This window comes from Haliotis cracherodii, unplaced genomic scaffold (assembly GCF_022045235.1).
Source record: "Haliotis cracherodii isolate W230 unplaced genomic scaffold, xgHalCrac1.p SCAF_13, whole genome shotgun sequence".
NCBI classification, from domain to species: domain Eukaryota; kingdom Metazoa; phylum Mollusca; class Gastropoda; order Lepetellida; family Haliotidae; genus Haliotis; species Haliotis cracherodii.
In genome coordinates, this window is record NW_027266268.1 from 13,419,662 (window position 1) to 13,440,893 (window position 21,232).

General features: G+C 38.3%; 1 protein-coding gene across 8 annotated transcripts in view; it reads right to left on the bottom strand.

The window, feature by feature from the left end:
- LOC139459650 (tyrosine-protein kinase Abl-like) overlaps positions 1–21,232 on the bottom strand; it is a 94,584-nt gene that overhangs the window by 35,341 nt on the left and 38,011 nt on the right. The window contains exon 1 of one of the 8 annotated variants that reach the window (XM_071241252.1): positions 17,620–17,669. The exons of the other annotated variants lie outside the window; for them this stretch is intronic. Coding sequence (XP_071097353.1) covers positions 17,620–17,656 — 37 coding nt within the window. The 5' untranslated portion in view covers positions 17,657–17,669. Of the gene's footprint in view, positions 1–17,619; positions 17,670–21,232 lie in introns of those variants that run through there. 8 annotated transcript variants of the gene reach the window in all.

The following is a 21,232-nucleotide window of genomic DNA, read 5'->3' on the forward strand; positions in this document are numbered from 1 at the left end:
GCTGTGGAAAAATTCCAACAATGAATCCACAAAGGTTCCAAATTTAGTGGCTTCTTGCGACTGGCAATGGGGTGCTGGGAGACACATTCTAACCACAGGGACATCTCAGAATGAGGTACGCTTGTTATGTATATGAATCTCATTTGGGCATTTGTTCAGGAAAACACAAGTTTCCAACAAATACGATAGGATATGAAACCAGCGCTTACAGGCAATCACCAATATGATATTCTTGCTGACAATATAACATACACATTTATCAAGCAGCAGCTTGATTATGTCATGATTTTTACATTATGTGGCCAGAGCAGTGATAGAAATTGGCGCCAGTCTTATAGTCCTTACCAAACTGCGCAATAGTTAAGTATCATAAGTACTTGTAGAAATTTTCCCCATTTTTCTTCTTTTTTGCTATAAGCTATCATTATAAGGACCAGTGGACTAAAACAGTTGGTTTCTATCGCTGACCACCAGAATAAGGAAACAATGATTGTGCAACTCAGGAACCAAGTGGACAGAACTGGCCATGCCTATGGTACAGAACCAAATCTATGATACAGTGTTGGCCAACACCGTTCATCCTACCTACATGTCCACCGACATGTCTACCAACATCTGTACTCTATTAATCTTAATACAATTCTAAAAGTTAAATTACAACACTCAAAATCAATTTATTGGACTGAACCTTCTGGTTTGTGAAAAATTATAGACTATTACTATTAGTAGAATAGCTATTCTGAATCACTTCATATAATTATAACACAACTAATACACAGGTCAAAGCTAAGGAAATTGGAGATATAGGCAATTCTAAAATTCCTTTAAAAAACATCACATGAGGATAGAATTGGTGACACTATTTGTGTGATTAAACCAAATCTGGAACAATTCAATGATTTATCAATTATCAATCAGGGATAGAAATGAGCACTAGCCCTCCAGTCGGGATCAGTTTTGTTAATGTTAAAGAAATCCTAAGGGCTTGTAGAATTTCAAACATTATTTATGTATTTATTTTAGAAAGTCAGAAAGTCTTGCTTCAGGAACTCTGGCAGTGATTCTGTCTCAGTTGACATACACAGCATGTACCACAGGAGCACACTTGTCATCTATTACTGTGATCACACACAGACACACGCCACTGTGTTTAGTATTAACATCGCTTTGATGTCTTCTCCCACAAAACATCCTAGTAGCAGGACGACATGTTATCACACTAATGGCCAACTGGAGAGAAAGAGCTTCCAAACAGTACATAGTACAGAGAGGTGTCCAAAGAGCAAACCCTTTTGCCAGACATTCAAAAACTTTCTTTCAGCATCTGCATATACCTGAAACCCAACATCATGATGATGTGTCATTTGACAAGGGCAACATCAGGTTGTCTGCCTTGATTAAATATACGCAACATCACTCAGGATTAGTTCAGTATGCCAAAACAGATGGTCTTATGTCAAAAGTACTACTCTGTGTCATTTTACTTCAGGCTAATAAATCTTCATGGCTTACTTCTACCATCCCACAGAAGCTCTAGCTGTAATATTTTCTCTAATGAGAAGGGCAGTAAGTGAAAAACATTGTTGGTTTAGAGTGGAACTCAAATCTCCAGCCAGTATCTAGACCTTGTATGAAGCATGTCATAGATATACAAGGTATTTTCAGCGAGCGAGTGAGTGAGAGAGAGAAAGAGAGAGAGTTTTACATAGCTTTTATCAATATACAAGCAATATTATTATATCATACATTTATATCTTGCAGGTATCCAGATCTGCTAAAAAGCAGTCTTATTTGTTCTCCAACCAGTGGATCTGTTTGCATTCCAGCTATCACTCCCTGGAGAGTATACAACCCAAGCTGCCTAGGGGTGCTAGAAGATTTTTACATCCACCTCACATATCCCTGCTGGGTGAACAGAGGCACATTTGAACGAAGTCCCAGGGGGACATCACAAGTTTTGACACTTGTGTTTTGGGTGTATGTATGTATTCAGCTTGCCACCATCTGATCATCTACTGGGCTTGACACTATCCTGACAGCACAGCATGGACTTGATATCGTATTTTCAACTTGCTCCACCTCATCCATGCTTATATTCACAAACAGGTCCATCTGAAGTCTTACATTCTACACCCAACCTTTACAGAAGGCCTCTGACCCAAGACCAAACACACCCTCATGTTAGACTGAGATTATCTTCCAGATAAATAAATTGCCATCAGTATTTATGCTATCACAGGGGAAATTTTTCTATTAATATTCATCCCCAATCTGTCACATTATCTCTAGTCTTGCCCTTACTTCCGTCTGGCTTCCATTATTTGATGATGAAAGAATAATTCATTTACAAACTTGATGTGACCCTGTGCAGTCTTGAGCCTCATTACATAAGCCACAGGCTACAGGGCACACAACATTGTGTCGAGTTGGCAGATTTTACCCCCACAACAGGATATATTCATGGAGTGCACACCAATCCTCAATCCATACCAGAAAGTGGCATATTCATAGCAATACATGCTCATGCCCAAACAGGTATCTGTAAACTAGATTTAACAAAATGTGCTGATTTGGCAGATTTTAACCTGACATGAGGACATATTCAGTAACAAGTTTGTTTTGTTTTTGTTGTTTTTTTGGCTTGTTTAATGCCACACTAAATATTCCAGCAATATGACTGTAGTCTGTAAATAATCGAGTGATTGACGTCATGAGCATCGATCCACGCAGTTTGCGAGCTTGACCACCTGAACCCATCAGTCACCAAATACGACAAGCATGATCACTTCTTACAGCAAGAATGGGTTGCTGAAGACCTATTCTAACCTGGATCTTCAGGGGTCACACATCATGCCTGAATACATTAAATACAAGAGTGTATTCAAAGCAATAAAGGTGATTTTATCTTAATTTCAGCATGTCTTCTAAAACAGGTGCAGGTCTCAAATCCTCAACTCTAAAAATGGGCCTCAGAAACATTTTAGGTGTGACAACCAATCACCTTAACCAGTTGGTCCATCATTCATGTCTGAAGGTAACAAACAAGTATTTGAAGTAAGTGATGTGGGAGCTATCATCCAAGCATTAGGGTTCAAGATCACATTAATGCAGCCAGGCCACAAGTGGGAAGGGCCATCAGGGTCACAAACAAAATCCTGTACAGTAATGTGTCATTCAATGTATTTCTCTACCCAGAAAAGCAAGGAGTATTGATGATTATATACATTCATTGGGGCTGAAATGGATTCAAAGCACTTTGTGTGATTAGCCCCAGAGTACAGGGTTAATTAACTCTGGACATCTCAATTAATTGGAGGCTTCAGTCATATCCATTACACCAATCCAAACTCTCTTCCTACATTTTACAACTCTTGCCACAGCTGTTTGTGATTTTCTTCAACACATGTGATAAGTTGTAGACACGAAGAAGAAAATTTTAATTATGCAAGATTCTGCTCCGTTTAGAAAAAACTGACTTGTTGAAAATGTCATGACAGCATGTGCAGGTCTTTAACCTTAGCCAGATGGAAAGCCTCTCACAAAGTCTGGGGAACTGGGAGCAATGAGTGCACACCATGGGGCTCCAAACTCAGGCAAATAGACAATTGGAAAACATGCACAATTCAATGAATACACCAAACATTATTGAATGGGTTTTGCTTAGTTTCTAAATATTAATTAGCTCTTTAAAAAAATCCTTTTAAACAGAAAGAGATCAATGTGCAATTAATCATTTGGTAAGAATATCTTTCCCGTTCATCTAGGGCCTCAAAGAGGGTCCTGACATGTGCCTTTCAATGGAGATGGAAAACAACTGCCTGACAAGCCATAAGCTCTGTTCTGGCTGGAGAATAAATAGAGCAGTAAAACTGACGTTATCTCCCCATTACAATACACAGAGCTGCTGGACAAGTCTTGTGGAGGAGATGAAAGAGAAATGAGGGGACTATCTGTCTATATCTTTAGGTTACAACACAGATACAGTGTTACTGGGACATGGGTATGTTACACTACAGTCTAGGACAGACACAAGTGACAGTGTGTAAGTGAAAGGTGTGTCTATATAAAGAAAAATAATATCTACTGTGTGGTGTACAGACCTGGGACAGATACAAGTGTCACTTTGTCTGCACACAGATTAATCCTATCTACTAGTGGTGTAACGCTACCTGTCTATGTAAAGAAAAATAATATCTACTGTGTGGTGTACAGACTTGGACAGATTCAAGTGTCACTTTGTCTGCACAAAGATTAATCCTATCTACTGGTGGTGTAACGATATGGCAATACAGGCCATTCATACAATACATTGATTTACGACTACTGTTTTGCGATACATATGATACATTTCATTACAAGTTATATTGGTGAATAAAAACAGAAAATGTTCAACCAGCAGCTCATGCAGATTCTCTAGTATTTCATGGTAGGATATAACATTCACAGTGCCCTCTACCAATTTGATTCTGCCCTTCTATGTCCCATCTTTGATCTCTGAAATTTATTAACAAATGATTAAGGGTTATGAATTGTATTGCACCCATAGCAGCCGGATACGTATCATATCGAGACCCCATCGTATGGTTACACCTCTACTGCTTGACAAATACAATTGACACTTTCTCTCTGATTGGTTTGTCTATATAAAGAATATATCTACATATTATCCTACCCTATCTTTATTCAAGAAAAGATTTTCACATTTGGAATAGTCAATTTAGGACACATTAGAAACAAATTAGATGAATAGTTCAAACAATGTGGCCATGTAATTAATTGAACCCATGTTAACTCATTGACAATCCAACACACTATCCACTGGGCTCTTGGTGTGGGATGTGTAAGTGTCCAATCTGATCTCCAGGTTGTCATGCAGAGCTAGTGCAGACTTCCTCTTGGAGTCAGAGGGTCAGAAACCTGTGCAAGATTCAACTCTGAATGTAATTGATCCAATTCCAGGTCAATATCCATACACTGATGCTATGCTATGGAGAGAACCCCAGCCTTAGAAGAAGACCAGCCCAGAATGAAGCCATGAAGTATTTCATCAAATGTCTCAAAGGCCATAACTGACTGTTGCATAGCAGAGTCAAAACTACCATTCATTCCACCTGTCAAAGTAGTTCCACGGTTGTTGATAAGATAATGAAAGGTCCTTGATTACAAACAGAAGACTGGAATGCAATGACATGTCCAAGCCAAGGCCTTCCCTCCTGTTAATACGACAGTCTTTGAGATAGCCACCCTCTGAAGACAAGCAAGCACCTGCTAACAGATTATCAAATATCAGGGCTCTGAAAAGGTTCTTTATGCAATTGAGGGTAGTACCAACAACAAAGAAGTACTTAAAAACTGGAACCTTTATGATTTAATTTCCACCATCAGATTCTTCCGGTAGACAAGTATGTACATCCCAGGACTTCCTGTTGGCTCTCGTCCAAACAGTGATCTAATGCAGTCCTCAACAGAGCATAACACACACGTGATATCAGCTTTCACCAAGAGTGAAGAGAACATACTTCTGAAGTCTTCAGACCTGAAGTTGACCAGCTATACTTTCCTTTAGTCATTCAGTTCCCAAAATTCTGAACTGAACTGTTCCAAATTGGCATCAATACTAATATTGATGAAGAAGATCTTATTGTACATAAACACCCACAGGGGGCAGGGTACAAAACATGAACATGACTAATTAAAAACATTGACATACACAAAAGAATACAAATATAGCGTGTTTAATATCAATGAGAGGAAAATCTCATGAAGAACATTATCATCTCTCAGTGACAAAACCTTATGAGAGACGTGCATTTCTTACACACCTGTGGGTGAGAAACCCATTTGAGATAACTGGTATCAAACATGTGTGAGATCGAATTCCAGGACTGTGATTGACTACTCCAGGGTCAGATTATGACGGACTTCTTTACTGATCATAAGACATTGAAAGATTACTGGTGCTTCAGTCGATTGTACGCCTACATCTATGTTGAATGTTATGGTTTTAGAGCGGTACCCCTGGATGCCACAGGGACAAGAATCAAGAATCAAGAATTTTTATTGTACCGAACACCCTCGTAGGGCAGGGTACAGACTATCTACATATGAACATGTATATAATTATAGATATGAAAGGTATATATATATGATGTGCATTATGCATAGAGGTATTACATGTTATTTCATTTACATCATATAAACATTTATGTATATTATGATAAATGTTTATATGATGTAAATGAAATAACATGTAATACCTCTATGCATATATGTCCCTCATCTTCAACCCTCACTTCCAAGTTGAATAAAATTACATCACACAAACACTAAAACAATTCACCATTTTTAATTCTGTGGGAAATTCCCTGTTCTGTGATATCATCCATCATCATTTCAGGCAAATCAAAATTACTGAAAATGACCTCTGCAAATTAGGTTCATCAGAAATCTGATTTTACCTGAACATCCGTCATATCTAATAACATTCATATCTTAAATCTTGACATATTATGTATCTTTGTAGTTTATAGAATACAATCACTGTTTCTGCATGAAGCATTTGCCAAACAGAAGTTTTGTTTCTTGGATCCTATGTCAACTGTGCCATATCCATCATAAGATACCATTATCATATCCATGACGAACACAGATATCAGATATCAACAGTTTCATATCCCATAGTTTAACATTCTATATCAACCCTCTAAACAACAAGTTTCCATGTCCTTTATAGACAGTCTCATGTCCTTAACCAAACTTAGTTTTAATATCCTACATCAACCATCTCACATCCCTTCCCAACATAGTTTTCATATCGTACAGTGACAGTGTCACACCCCAAGGAGACTTTTACCCAACAAATACCATATTCTGAAATGTGAGACTCAATCAAATCTGTGACGTTGCTAGCAGGACATTGGTGCTGATTGACTATTGTGTTGATACCATGACACTACCAATAACTGTCATAATCAATCATCTTCACTGGATCACTGATTGGATAAGACTAGACATCACAGATTTTGATTTCGCCAATGGCATCCACTATTTGCACACAAAGAGATGATAGCCAACAGTGAATAAACTAATCAGTTGTTCTCAGATAGTTTCTGCAATCAAATCGCATCATCAACACAAGGTCAAATGCTCAAATATTATTTAATCTTTTCACCCATTTATTTGACTAGTTTAGAAAACTACAAGTGTCATATGTAACAGTATTATTCCTCCATACAAAAAGTTAAACCATCACATCAGATAAACGTAAATAATATTTTCATCAAACTTTTGAAGCTAGTACTTCTTATTTTTAATGTGAGACATTATACAACCTAGGTTAGAAAAAAACAGACCCAAAACTTTATTGTGAGACCTCAGCTAATGACAACGGAAACTGTGTCTCCTCACCATGTGTTCCTGAATTCTGATGGAGCAAAATATGTCCCTGTATTTGTTTACCAGCAGCCTGGAGACCTTTAAATATTCCCAAATGTAAGGAAGGGCAGAGGAAAGATCCTGACATTCTTCACAAGACTGTAAACTAAACCAGGTAGTGTGGATGAGATTACACGATACTAGACTAGAATACAACCTGTACATTGACCTTGTTCAAAAACAAAAGTAGCGTACACCCTTGAAAAGTGCCACTGACTATTGTATGTTCCACAAAACAATCTAAGACCTTGTACTATGTTAATGCATGGGAGTTACATAGATCCAAAGATCCCTTTGTGGACTAAGAATCTACTGTCATTGTACAAGAACCTAAATGCTACAACTAAGTCTTTGTCAAGGTATGGGAGTTACGATCACCCTAGCGCTAAGATCCCTTGGAGGACTAAGGACTGACTGGGTGTCATTGAACAAAACAACCTTAGCGCTATGACTGTCATAAGTCTATGTTAAGGTATCAGAGTTACAATCACATTAGTGCTAAGATTGCTTTGTACAATGGCATCCAGATCTTCAGTGTGCAATTAGGTTTTTCTGGGCCAGCCAGAAACCTTAGGCATTATCAACTCTCAAATACTAAATTTTACTGTATTGAAGTGTAACAACTTCCTTCAGCCTCCCTTACTTGCAACAAACAGGACAGCTAAATGTGTATGATAACATCAACTACTGTTATAGCTTACATCAACCCAAACTTGGGCCAAACTGGGATCCCTTAATGCAGACCTGCCACACACTGCAATTGGTACCTCTGGGACATTGTTTCTGGAGATTGTCTGTGAGCAAGTCTCATCTCCAACTGCCACAGCCAACAACAAGAAAGGCACAGGCCACAATGGCATTAATTCTGTCAAGTCAGAATCCAACTCCTGGTCACAATAGCTGGATCCCATTCCTAATTTTCTTCTCAACTTTACACCTCTTGGAGCAAACATGGATACATTAATTACATCCTCCAAGATTCTATTTAACCAGACACAGTTAAGCCTATCCTATTTGCAATGGCCAGTCAATAATATTTACCTAACATAAAGCAGTGGGAATGCAGGTTGATAGAAAACTGAGGATTATTGACATGCCCTATGGAGTCTAAGACACCCTCGTACCACACAGGCAATGTTGTCAACTTCTCATGAGCGCTGTCCATTGTGACTACACTTGTATGATATAGAAAATATTACTCTGTAACATTTTGCAAGTCAGGCTTCACTTGAATATTATCATAATGGATTAATGTCAAGTTTGATATTGACTAAGACAAATCCTACATTCAACAACTGCAAAGGCTTAACAATTTTGCCTCGAAATGGGTGAATTGAGCAATACCAAACTTAAACATTTATTTAAGTAATCAACTTGCTAACTACAAGAGCCAATTGTATTATCTCATGCCCCCCAAAATACTCTCTTACATCGACAGCTGTATGGTCCCAAAAATGAACAGAAATAAGACTGTTTAATGAATAACACATACTTGTCACCACTACATCAAATTAGGGACTGCTTTTTGTGTTTGTTTCACCAGACTTCATTCAAGCCAACAAATGAGACTAGCATGGTGAACATTCAAAGAGTCTTATAACTAAAACATGAATAGTATGTTTGACCTCTGAGTGAGTGAGTGAGTTTTATGCTACTTTTAGCAATATTCCAGCAATATTACAGTAATATCACGGCAGGAAACACCAGGCATCGTCTTTCAACATTGTACCAATGAGGAACTGGGAATGAAAGGCCAGTACTGTCTACAAGGCATGCAGATAGAGCCTATGTACAATAGCCTACACATTAAGCCCTTCCTCTGGTCATCTTGAAGTCCGCTATTGAAACAATCACTGGTAATACCACAAGCCTCCACAATCCCAACCAGGCCAGGAATGTTGGGGTGGTTTTCCTGTTTTCTTAAGCACCATGTCCGTTTCTGACATCAGACTCATCTAGCTCAACATTGTTATCATTAGTGGGAAACTTGCCGGTTGTCCAGGGGGGGATGGGGAGAGGGAGAAAGAGACAGGACATGTACAATGTTCTGTAGCTGTGCTGGAGTGAGTGAGTGAGTTTGGTTTAACGCCGCTTTTAACAGTATTCTAGTTATATCGTGGCGTGTCAGCTTAATGTGGGAGGAAAGCCCGAAGTGATACAGGTCTTAGACGTTTACCAGTTCGGTGAAACCCACGAGCACGGGTATGGTGCTGACAAACCTAGAAACATAATCGGGGCGAACCGGGATTCGAACCGACAATCATAGGTTTCTGGCATGTCAAGGGACGCAACTCTGCACAGCGAATCGCGGCGCCTTAGACGACCACCCGTGCCCCCAGCTGTGCTGGACTATCAGCTGACTTCATATGACCTTTAATAATAAGGATAGGGCTGTATCAGAATGCTAGATACATCAGTTTCCTTGTTTCAGAGTTAGGTCCACAATTTGGCTAGCATAGTGGGAGGAGGGCATGGACATGACTGCCGTGTCATTCAATGAAGCAGAGAGACCACATTGATGAATGAGAAGATTGATGGTCATATGCGATGATGTAATAGATGTAGAGTATTCGCAACAATTATATACATTAATGGGAGAAATTCTAAAATATTATTTGTTCAAACAGTGATAATTAACCATCCAAACACATCTGAACTTCCATAGGCCTTCAAGACACCTTCTACTAACTGCCTGCTCCTCATTTCCACACCTGCTGGCATGCTTCTATTGAAGATGTGGGCAGTCAGGTAGCTTAGTGGTTAAAGTGTTCGCTCTTCATGACGAAGACATGGGTACAATGTGTGAAGCCCATTCCTGGTGTCCCCCGCCATGATATTGCTGGAATATTGCTAAAAGCGGCGTAAAACCATACTCACTCACTCACTCACTCAATTCTACTGAAATTCATGAGGTTTTATCAGAATTTTATTTTTCATCCAAAGACACTAATATTAGACTTTGCTTTTTGTTTCAACCACAAGGATTAAACCAAGGTCTTTGGCCAGCTAAGTTGATACTAGTTCCATCTTCTCCATGAATAATAAAGTATGAATAAGTGACATTCAGTCTGCTCCCTCAACAATACTAGACCAATGCTCAAAGCCCATAGAAACTTCTTTAGTCTTGGAAGTTCAGCAAATAATAGTCTACATTTTAGTACATTTGTATCATCAACTAAAGATAATGCCACAAGACAAGTTTGAGCTAGTTGACACAAAGGTTTTGTCACAGTTCAGAGTGAGTGAGTGAGTTGCGTTAAACGCCACTTTCAAAAGTATTCCAGTTATATCACGGCGTGTAAGCTTAATGAGGGTGGACAGCCTGAAGTGATGCATGTCTCGGATGTTTACCAGTTTGGTGAAACCCATAAGCACGGGTATGATGCTGACTAACCTAGAAGCATACTGATATTCAAACCACGATCAAACTCTGCACAGCAACTTGCAGTTCGTTAGACAAGTGGTCCTCCCGTGCCAACAACAAAGGTTTCAGCGCGGTCTTCAAGTTAAGCATGTTTAGTGCTGATTTTGCAACACTTAAGCAGTAAACAAGAAGAGGTTCACCAAGAATGGGCTTCACAAACTGAATCAGAAAATCAATCCTGGCATACCAACCAATGAACTGCCTCATGACCTGTCTCTTTTAGAGGTGCGTAACAAGTGCAATGTTTAAAACCAAATGAACCCATCAATCATCAATTACAGAGGTGAAAATAAAATCAGTGCCAAAACTCAAAACCCAGACACCTCGAAAACTTGTACTTGTGACAGTTTAACATAGACATTTATCTTCAAAAATGACAGATACTATTATTTATCCCTGTTTCCCATATGGACAAACAAGACACATCAGATGTTTAGGGAAATATGATAGTTTTGCCTTCTTCACTTATCTATTACCTACAGCGAAACCACAGTCTGATAAGATACTACCAGCATGGGTTCCATAGGAATTTCAGGGCATAAGTATTTTCAGTCAATTTTACAAGCATACATATAAACTACTGTGATTTATCTAGGATTCTAAACTAAGTGCCCCTGGCAAGCAATTTGGGATAAAATTGTTACTTTGTTCAACATTGGGATTTTTATAAGTTCTTATTTTCATAAATTCAGGGATATTTTTACCCAGTATTTTGAGATTCAATGTATTATCCCCTATACTGGTCCTGTTATCAGTGCCAGGTTACCTCCACAAAGCTAGAAAATTAGGTATTAATTATTACATAAATTGGGAAATTTATTTTTTCAATTTACCAATTTTTAATGACATGTGCTGCAGACATTGGGCCAAAGTCGGCCTGTTAGGTCTAGATTAATCCCTTGGAACATCTCTAGAGACATGCATAACATAAGAATCTAAAATACCGTATTCAACGTAATAAGCGCCCAGGGCGCTCTCAAAATTAGAAATAGGGGGGCTCTTATTAGAATATAATTTTGGTGAGAGAAAAAGGTTGAAAGATTGTAAATTCCGTGGTTTATGCTGACAGCCATACACGACAGATATATTTTCCAGAATTACGTCGAATACGGTATTATACTTGGATACAAATACAGGCATGAGTGAGTGAGTGAGTTGAGTTTAACGCCGCTTTTAACAGTATTCTAGTTATATCGCGGCGTGTCAGCTTAATGTGGGAGGAAAGCCCGAAGTGATACAGGTCTCAGACGTTTACCACTTCGGTGAAACCCACGAGCACGGATATGGTGCTGACAAACCTAGAAACATAATCGGGGCGAACCGGGATTCGAACCCACAATCATAGGTTTCTGGCGTGCCCAAGGGATGCAACTCTGCACAGCGAATCGCGGCGCCTTAGACGACTGGGCCACCCGTGCCCCCAATACAGGCATGAAGGATCCAAGATGTTTAGTTGAATTATTAAAAACAACAAGGTTAAGGACCACCCGATTCTTTCATATTAATGCCATGACAAGATTATTTATAGTAATATGAAAGAATCGGCGGTCCTTGACCTTTTTTGAGTAGGAAGTTTATTAGTAGACACATGTCCAAGACATGTATCTACTAACAACTATGCTATTTCCCACCCCGTTTCAGTGAAAGAAATTTAACCCATCTAAATACACTCTGAGTCTGACAGTCACTGAAGATGGAATTGATCATCTAAGATGTCCCGCCACCATCCACTTCACAAATGTTTCATACATTGAGACCAAAACAGGGTCCAGAGATTTACTTTAGTCTGCGTGATCAGGTCATGGTCAATCTAGAGATTACTGCTACATGTCTAGGGTCCATTCTCCACATACCTCCTAAATGACCGCCCCACAACAAGCACCTGTTATGGCATCCAAGTCATGTCCAAGGGTAGCCACACAAGCTCTCTACCTACTAATGTTAGCAAACACACATGAAACACACAGAGGGGAATTAGCATTGGTTCTTGAGTCTTAGCCAAATGTCAATAGGTAGAAACCATGAGGAAATATTGGAATGATGTCCTAAGGGTAACTGTTCGTTTGTAATGAAAGTATCAGAGCTATTTTCAAATCTAATAGTCAACTGTCACCTAAGGAGTTGAAAAATGTGGTTGCTGAACAATGGATGACCTGAAGTGATGCAGATCTCAGACATTTACCATTGGTGAAACCCACAAGCATGGGTATGGTGCTGACAAACCTAGAAACATAATCGGGTTGAACCAGGATTTGAACAGACGTTGAAAGGTTTCTGGCTGGCAACTCTGCACAGCAAGTTGCGGTTCATGAGATATGTGAAATAGACCAAGCAGGACTTTTGTTATACATCCAAATCAGATCTATGTTTTCAGAAGAGTCAACACATATATATCTGCAAAACAAACATCTCAGAATATAGAAACATCACAGGCACCTTTACCTCCTTCAGTGAAACTTCATTGATCCCAGCCATCAACTTCATAACTCTCAAGGCTTTACTTGATACAAGCCATCAACTTTATAAATCTCAAGGCTCTATTCATGAACAGACAAGAATTTTAAAAACACACATATGGACTTATTGTAGATCAAAGTAAAATGGTTGTCTCATAACACAAACACTGTACAGAGCTATACATAAAGATCAAGACATGTTTCCCACAAAGCCCTGATAGTAAGACATGCAGCAGATTACAGATCAATACCACTCCAGATGGCCATGGGGGAAAATTACACTTCAACAGTAAACTGCCCATCAAACCTCCATAAAATCACCCACTTGTGACAACATACAGAATGGTCTATAGGGGAAATTGTCAGTGATCTGTACCGAGTTATCGAACACGCTCATAAATCTAACACCTTGGTGAGCGGCAAGTCGTTATGAGCAACTTTCATGCAATCACTAATGGTGGTATTTGGATGATGCATGGTGATTACTGACCTGGAAATTGAGAAAATAGTTTTTTATGGATATCTTTCTTCAGAATTATTGATTCTAATTTGTCCTACTTTGTATCTTGATTACTCTGTATGAAGTGATGCATGAATGATTGGCCAATTATTAATTTTATTCCACATATTCATTATCTCCAAGTTAGTTATTAAAACATTACAGACATTTTTTTGCAAACCTCAAAACTTTATCTAGCTAAATAGTAAACATATCTCTTCTATGATATCAGACAGATAGCTTACGTCATATTTTATTATTTCATACATGAAGTACATTTGTGGCCATTTTTTCCAGAGCAGAGTATTGCCTGGCATCTGGCGATACGATTCATATCACACTACGGACTGGTGATACTACTGGTATCATGATAAACCGCTTCAAATATCAAGAAATGATGAAATAACTGAAATACAGCAGTAACGCCTCTTTCTTCATACATTTATTAATTATTATCTCAAAAACTTCAACAAAGACAACTACAGGAACAAAACAGTTTTAGATGAAGGGACGGTTATTAAATGTAACAGTTAGTCGGCACCACTTCAGCAAACCACGTCGTCAGGTTCTTACCTGGTGGCACTATGCTACTTCTGCTATTACGGGAGGTGACTGTATTAGTTTGTGTTCTATTTACAGTCTATCTCGATCTCACAAACTGATGATTCAAGTATTGTGTGTACCTAAGTATTGATGATATCCCAGGTATCGGTGAATTATAACAGCCCAAATTTTTTCGCAGCTGGAAACGTTGATGTAAGGTAAAGCAATATCAATTCACACTCAAGACTTCAAATGAAGTGAGTTATTACTGTGGTAACTTACTCCACTGACGGAGTAAATGAATGGAGTTTTATGTCAGTTCCCTATCAGGCCTATATATCAGGAGTGGAGTGTTGAAGGCTTGGAACAGTCAATATTTCTCTTTATGCCTGCTGTAATTCACCAAACAATGAATATCACAACACTATCCTTACTATACAAGTATCACACTAAAATTGAAATTGTGCAAGGAAGAGCCTGTAACCAGAGCAGGAAAGAGCCTAGAATATAACCACTACTGACCTCGATAGTGGTTCCCTATTACAAATCATGATTTCGATCAGCCTGGAGGATCCATTTGACATGATGCAACTCCCCTTGGGTACATATTAAAGCCTATCCTTGCCAACATTCAACTTACATCCTAAACTGAAACACATGAAACACGCATTCCTACACTGATCCACAGCCTGAAGGTCAGTGGACAGAACACTGCCCAGAAAGGGAAGGTTGATGGTTTCATTCCTGGCCATATCACACAAAAAGATGTTAAAAGATGGTACTTCATGTCAACCTGCCTGGTTCTTGGCATTAAAAGGACAAAACAAGAACTGATCTGCTTGGAGTCAGTATAAGCCAACAGTATGAGTCTTCATCCAACTTTGTGGGTACAATTTCATACTATACCAGCCACTAAGAGTAACTCTTTCTAGTGGTCTACAACATTGTTTTAACAATTAACAAGCATACTCATGCATCCTACCAGGGACTGTCACCAGACATGTGTGGTTGTTATAATTCTGTGCCCAAGTCCTACGACTCGACTCAAGTAAAGACAGCTACCATGGGCTGTATTACATCAGACATGTGCTGGTGTGACAAAAATCTGTCTGCCTTAGTTCTAGGAGTCTTTACAGGTAATCACATAGCTAGTATGGGTACCTAACAGATCAATAAACGTCATTAGCAACTGGAACTCCATTATCGCCATATCGAGTGAGGAAAGAATGGATCTGCCAGTGGAGGGCAATCAGACAAGGCTGAACCCATCGGGAGGGCTCTTCGAGCTGTCATAAGAGCGCATCTTCAATCTGCAACTTATCAGACTCGACTCCCAATGAGCTTCTCATACCACAAGGATACATATCAGACTTGGTCATCACTTCCCGATGACAATTATTTGATTATCATGGCCTGAGTCACATAGGAGGAGAAAGCATTACTAAATAGGGCTGCCAAAGATATGATCCTGTGTTTATGCCTAGCTTGGGAGGATTTATTAACAAGTAGTAATAATGTGAATGTATTTCTGTATATACTGTAAATTTAACATTTCTTCTGAAATCCCTAATTAATTTCATGAAATGTTATTTACGAAAAAACAGGCACAGACACAGTATCCTCACTCCAAGCCAACCAGTCTTTGTTTTATCCCCTTAATGCCAAGTGCCAGGCAGGGCAACAAAAAGCATCATCTTTTGGTATGACGCAGCAGGGGATTGAACCACAAAACATCTGTTCTCCAGAAAGATTCTCTATCCACACTTCTCCAAGGAGACGGCCTACTCCCATTCTTATAACAATATTCCATCAATGTCACAGCAGAAGATCCAAGGAATGTACTCTTAGCATTGTAACCAGGTGATGACCTGAACACAGGTATTTAGAATGAGAAGGAATACCTTAGTCTGTCATACAGACCCTGAAACAAATATATCTAATACAGCACATGCAAGACTATAATAGTGAGTAAGTGAGTGAGTTTGGTTTTACCCCACCTTAAGCAATATTCCAGCAATATAACAGCGGGGATCACCAGAAATGGGCTTCACACATTGTACCCATGTCAGGATTCAAACCCGGTTCTTCTGCTTGACAGCAAATGCTTTAACCACTAGGCTACCACACCGCCCCCTATATTAGGGGGCAAGTCTAGATTACCACAGTATCAGAGAGTCTGGGCTCCTTTTTATCACAGTTTACTCAGATAATTTTACAGCTGGCCTTTTTTCTGTAAAATATGTTCAGAGACTAGATGTCAGTCTAGAAACACCCAAACCAGAAAAATACCCTACCTCTTCCCCCCCCCCCCCCCACCCCCCCCCCCCCCCTCACCCCCCCACCCACCCACCCCCCAAGGTTTTCACGACAGATAAGTTAATCATAGCAGATCATATTTATCAAAACGGATTAAGAATAGAATTCTACAAAAAGAGCCTAAATTTGAAAAGATGTACATCCATAAAAGAGTGAGTGAGTATGGTGTGAGAAACGGGCTTCACACATTGTACCCATGTTGGGAATCGAACCCGGGTCTGAGCCGTGACGAGCAAACGTTTTAACCACTAGGCTACCCGACCGCCCCACATCTATGAAAGAAAGCAAAAGGACAGTTTTTAGTATTTTCATCACAAACAGAAGTTTGTAGATTAATATATTCAGCCTGAAATACTTCAGGTGAGGTTTCCAAAAATAGTTTGATATTTAGAGTATCTCGATTTATTAGTTGTGCCAGAACACATACTTAATAAAAACAACTACTCTAGTCTCTTTTACAGATGCCAGAACATAGAATTATATACTAGTCAAAAGGAATTAAGCCAAGACACATTAACTATAGTCAATATGAAAAAAAATTAGGTGTTTCTTAACTTCTTTTGAGTAGTATATTTGATAAAACATTCAACCCCATTACATTCCCATTCTGTTCTCAGCTCAGATTTGTTTCGTCTCAAGAAAAAAGGTTCCTTAATACTCGAGGGTTCCCTTACAGACTTATTTATATTTAACCTTCCACAAAACTTTATTTCAGGGACTATATCAATATATGTTAGTCTAGATCAATGACTAAGCGTAAAAATAAAAAACTTGATTTCAATGTTTCATATAAATATTTCAGTATCACAAATATTGATTTTCTTACAAGGCAAATCAAGCTAAAGACATGCGATTTACACCCAAAATTTCTATCCTGGAGATAATTAACAATAAACAAAGTTAACAAGGTAAATAGTCCCTAAGTAAAGAATAAAATGATTCATTACCTGTCTGTTTTTTGTGAAGACCAAACAGCTTGAGCATATTTCTACTTAACAGTGCCGTCCTCCAGAAGCCAAATGAACTACAAACACCAGCTCTTTACCACAACACGCGACTCAAACATGTGATAAAGTTGCAAAGCGGCAGGAAATTATGACTCGTATTTTGAATATTTACACAACTGTTATCGCCCCACATCCATCTTGGTTTCAATGAGAAATCTTACTGAACTACTTCTGGTTTCGGAAGAGAACAATTACAGAAAGTGCAGGCTCTTAGCTGAGTTTTCACCATCTTGTTTGCCCACAAGAGCCACAGGTTTCAGAAGCTGATAGCCAGGGCAAACTTAAGTTGTTTAATGTCATTGTGTAATGTCGTGGTAGTCTATCATCTATTCATCCTCAGATAGGGAGTATGCGTTAGAGGGCAAAAGAAATGTAGGAAGTGACACAGGAATGTGGTTTTGCGTGACATATTCAATAAGAATGATGAGAGGGTTAAAAATAGTCATATTAACATCACAATGATCTTAACTCTGAATTTAATGAATATGTAATCATGATTTATATGGTGATGCATGAGAGGTGGGAATCTTTGTTTACATACAGTTTCTGTCAGTGAAGGTCAGCTAAATATAAACAGATGTGAGTAAATAAATTCTTCTGAAGCAGCCTATTGCTTAAATCAAGGCCTTTGTGCCTACCTGTCACCAAGGACATTGAGAATACTAAAGACCCTTCGCTATACCGTTAACAAGTAGAATGTGATGAGTAAGCCATATGTCCTTATTTACAGTGTTCCAGTAGCTAAATACATTTCAAAGTCCTGTCAACATGATCCTTGTAAAGATAAACTTCATAACAATTTTGCAAATGTCGAGGAGTTGAGCCTATCTATAAGAGAAGTGTAGATCTAAGCTCCACGTGCCTGGAACAGAGGTTACCAATTAACTTTATGTCACTAATTAACTTCCTGAAGTAGTCACAAGAGGCATCACATGTTCCAATTTTGGTCCACACTTGCACTGACTCCAGTAAATCACAACTCTCTTCTGTCCTATTAGCCAAAGTAATTACAGTGGATTTCGCACTCAATAAAATCAATTTTGTTTCACTACCCACCTTCTAAAAAAAAGTCATGAAAAAAATTTGTGGGTTTGAGAAATAGTCAACAGTGTTCGAAATTAAGCACACAATTATAGGGATCCTTGTCATGTGCCTAATGTTAAAGGTTAAAAATTAGGGGGATACCGAGATTCAAATACTAAAGAGCACACGTGAAGACCCCCTTCTCCCATCCCACCCAACACCACATCTTACTTTGTACACTGAGTCAATATTCACACATTCTGATTGACAACATGAAATTTCTATATAAATGAAGCCAACAATTCAGTATTACTTTGTAGATTCAAATTCACATGTATTTCATGAGAGTCCCTATATTCCACCTAGCTCCTGTGTGATCACAGAAAAATCTGGCCAGTCTGTAGTGAGTGATTGTTTTTTAAAGCCAGCAGTGCTTCGGTGTTGTCTTAGCAGGGTCAATACTGGATTTTTCATTCTGTTCGGTGATCACATGACAAAGCACCTGGTTTAGGACAAAATGTCTCCTGTCAAACTCTTAGTTGTATCATCTGTACCAACAGTTACATATATGATAGTGACATCTCAATAAGTATACAAAGTTTAAAATCCCCCTGATTACCAGGTGTTTACTTACAGAGAATGGGAGTCAGTGCATAGATGGATTGTGAAGTGTTTAGCTGGTTAGCATGTCCTGCGTCACATGATTACTTACAGTTAGAATCGTAGGAGTTCTCATGTTAATATGGGCTATTTGTCTCAGTAACTTCATAAATTAAAGAGGGCTCAGATATCCGTGAAATTTTTGGCTACAGTATTTTAAACTTTCAACACTCTAGCTTTATAACATCATTTACGAAAAGAACCATTTAAGCTTTTGTTACAAACATTAAACACTGTCAGCACAACAAAGAGAACTGGTTGATCAAATAATAGCAGTAATCAAATAGTAAATTTTGAATATTTAGCATATTTAGTCACCAAGAAAACCCAAATGTCAATTATTTAATATTTTCCCTATGATTTTCCATTTGAATGTTTAGATGCTGTCTATTCAGCCAAAACATTTTGTGGTTTCCAAAGACTTTAAGTGCAAATGTGAATTATCTACAAACAAATCTCCCTACCATAACCCATTTCTCATATAGAGATCCTTACTCTAAACTCATCCAAGTCAAGATACAAAGGTTCTACAACAACAAACCAACCCTAGTCCCAGCTAACACTGACACTAGCTAGAAGAGAAAACACTCCAGCCTTAACAAGTATCTTGTCCAAGGTAATGCATGATGAAAACCCATCAACTATCGCTGCCATGTCTCGATGTAAGTATTTATTATCAGTTGGTCATTTTCCAAACAAACAAGTGGGCCTGCTTGTCTCATCTGGTCTGTTTAAAGGGAACTTTATTTCCCTGACTGTGGTATAAACATTCCATCTTGAATTTCACAAACATACTTAGTAAGTACTACACTACTTCACCACCACTAAACATCTGGCCACATGAAACATTTTTAACTCTCTTTATTTGAGAGTATGAAATTCGAACAATCTTTATTCAATTCAATGTTTATTGTATGAAAGGCCATAGACCTAAATACATGAAGTGTATACAATACAGTACAGGATCATTTTACAAATACCTTCACTTGTTTTATTTAAATACATTTCTGTCTTTGAAGGCATATTTGAAACGTAACATAACTGATCCTAAATCTTGATAATTTGTGGTTGCATAAGACGATATTGTTGGAACTGAAGGTCAAATTACACATTTATTTGGTATGATTGCTTTCGAATGTCTTTCAAGGATGGACATATAGAGATGAAATGATTCAGATCTTTGATATTGTTAATGTTACGATATGTACATAATTTTAAGATTTTGGAATTTTGTGGTGTTTCCCAGTATCAGCATTAAGCCTTGTACATCCAACTTGAGCCTGAGCAAAATCAGTAGCAAATGTACACAAGGTCGAATCTGTTAAATATTCTGCTTCTACGAATCTAGCAGCATTAGAAATTGGCACTAGTCCTGTAGTCCTTACCAAACTGACCAATAGTAATGGTATCCTAAGGACTAGTAAAAAATGGCCCATTTTAAGAGTTTTGCTATATGTTATCATTATAAGGACTAGTAGACAAGAACTGTTAGTTTCTAAACCTGTCTAGGATCTTATCTTAAAAAGTGTAGAAAATTCATATTTACCCGGTAGTACCAGATGAAAATATATTATTCTGACAGACAAATAAATAAAGTCAACTTGTTCAATAATTACATATTTTGAGGTTATAACTATTTTGTCTCTTAATTCCAAACATTACAGCTCAGTATCCTTGTAAAACTATTAATAGTAATATCTTGAAAACTGATCAAGCACATTCTTTTCATCCTACAGTTTGTCCTAACTCCACAGCACAACAGTAATTACATGTGTTTATGAATCCATCCCCTTTTTTGTATTATTGGAGGCTGCAACACAGGTTATTTCCTGCTCGCTGGGAATCATAAATCCAGGATGTACAACTAATG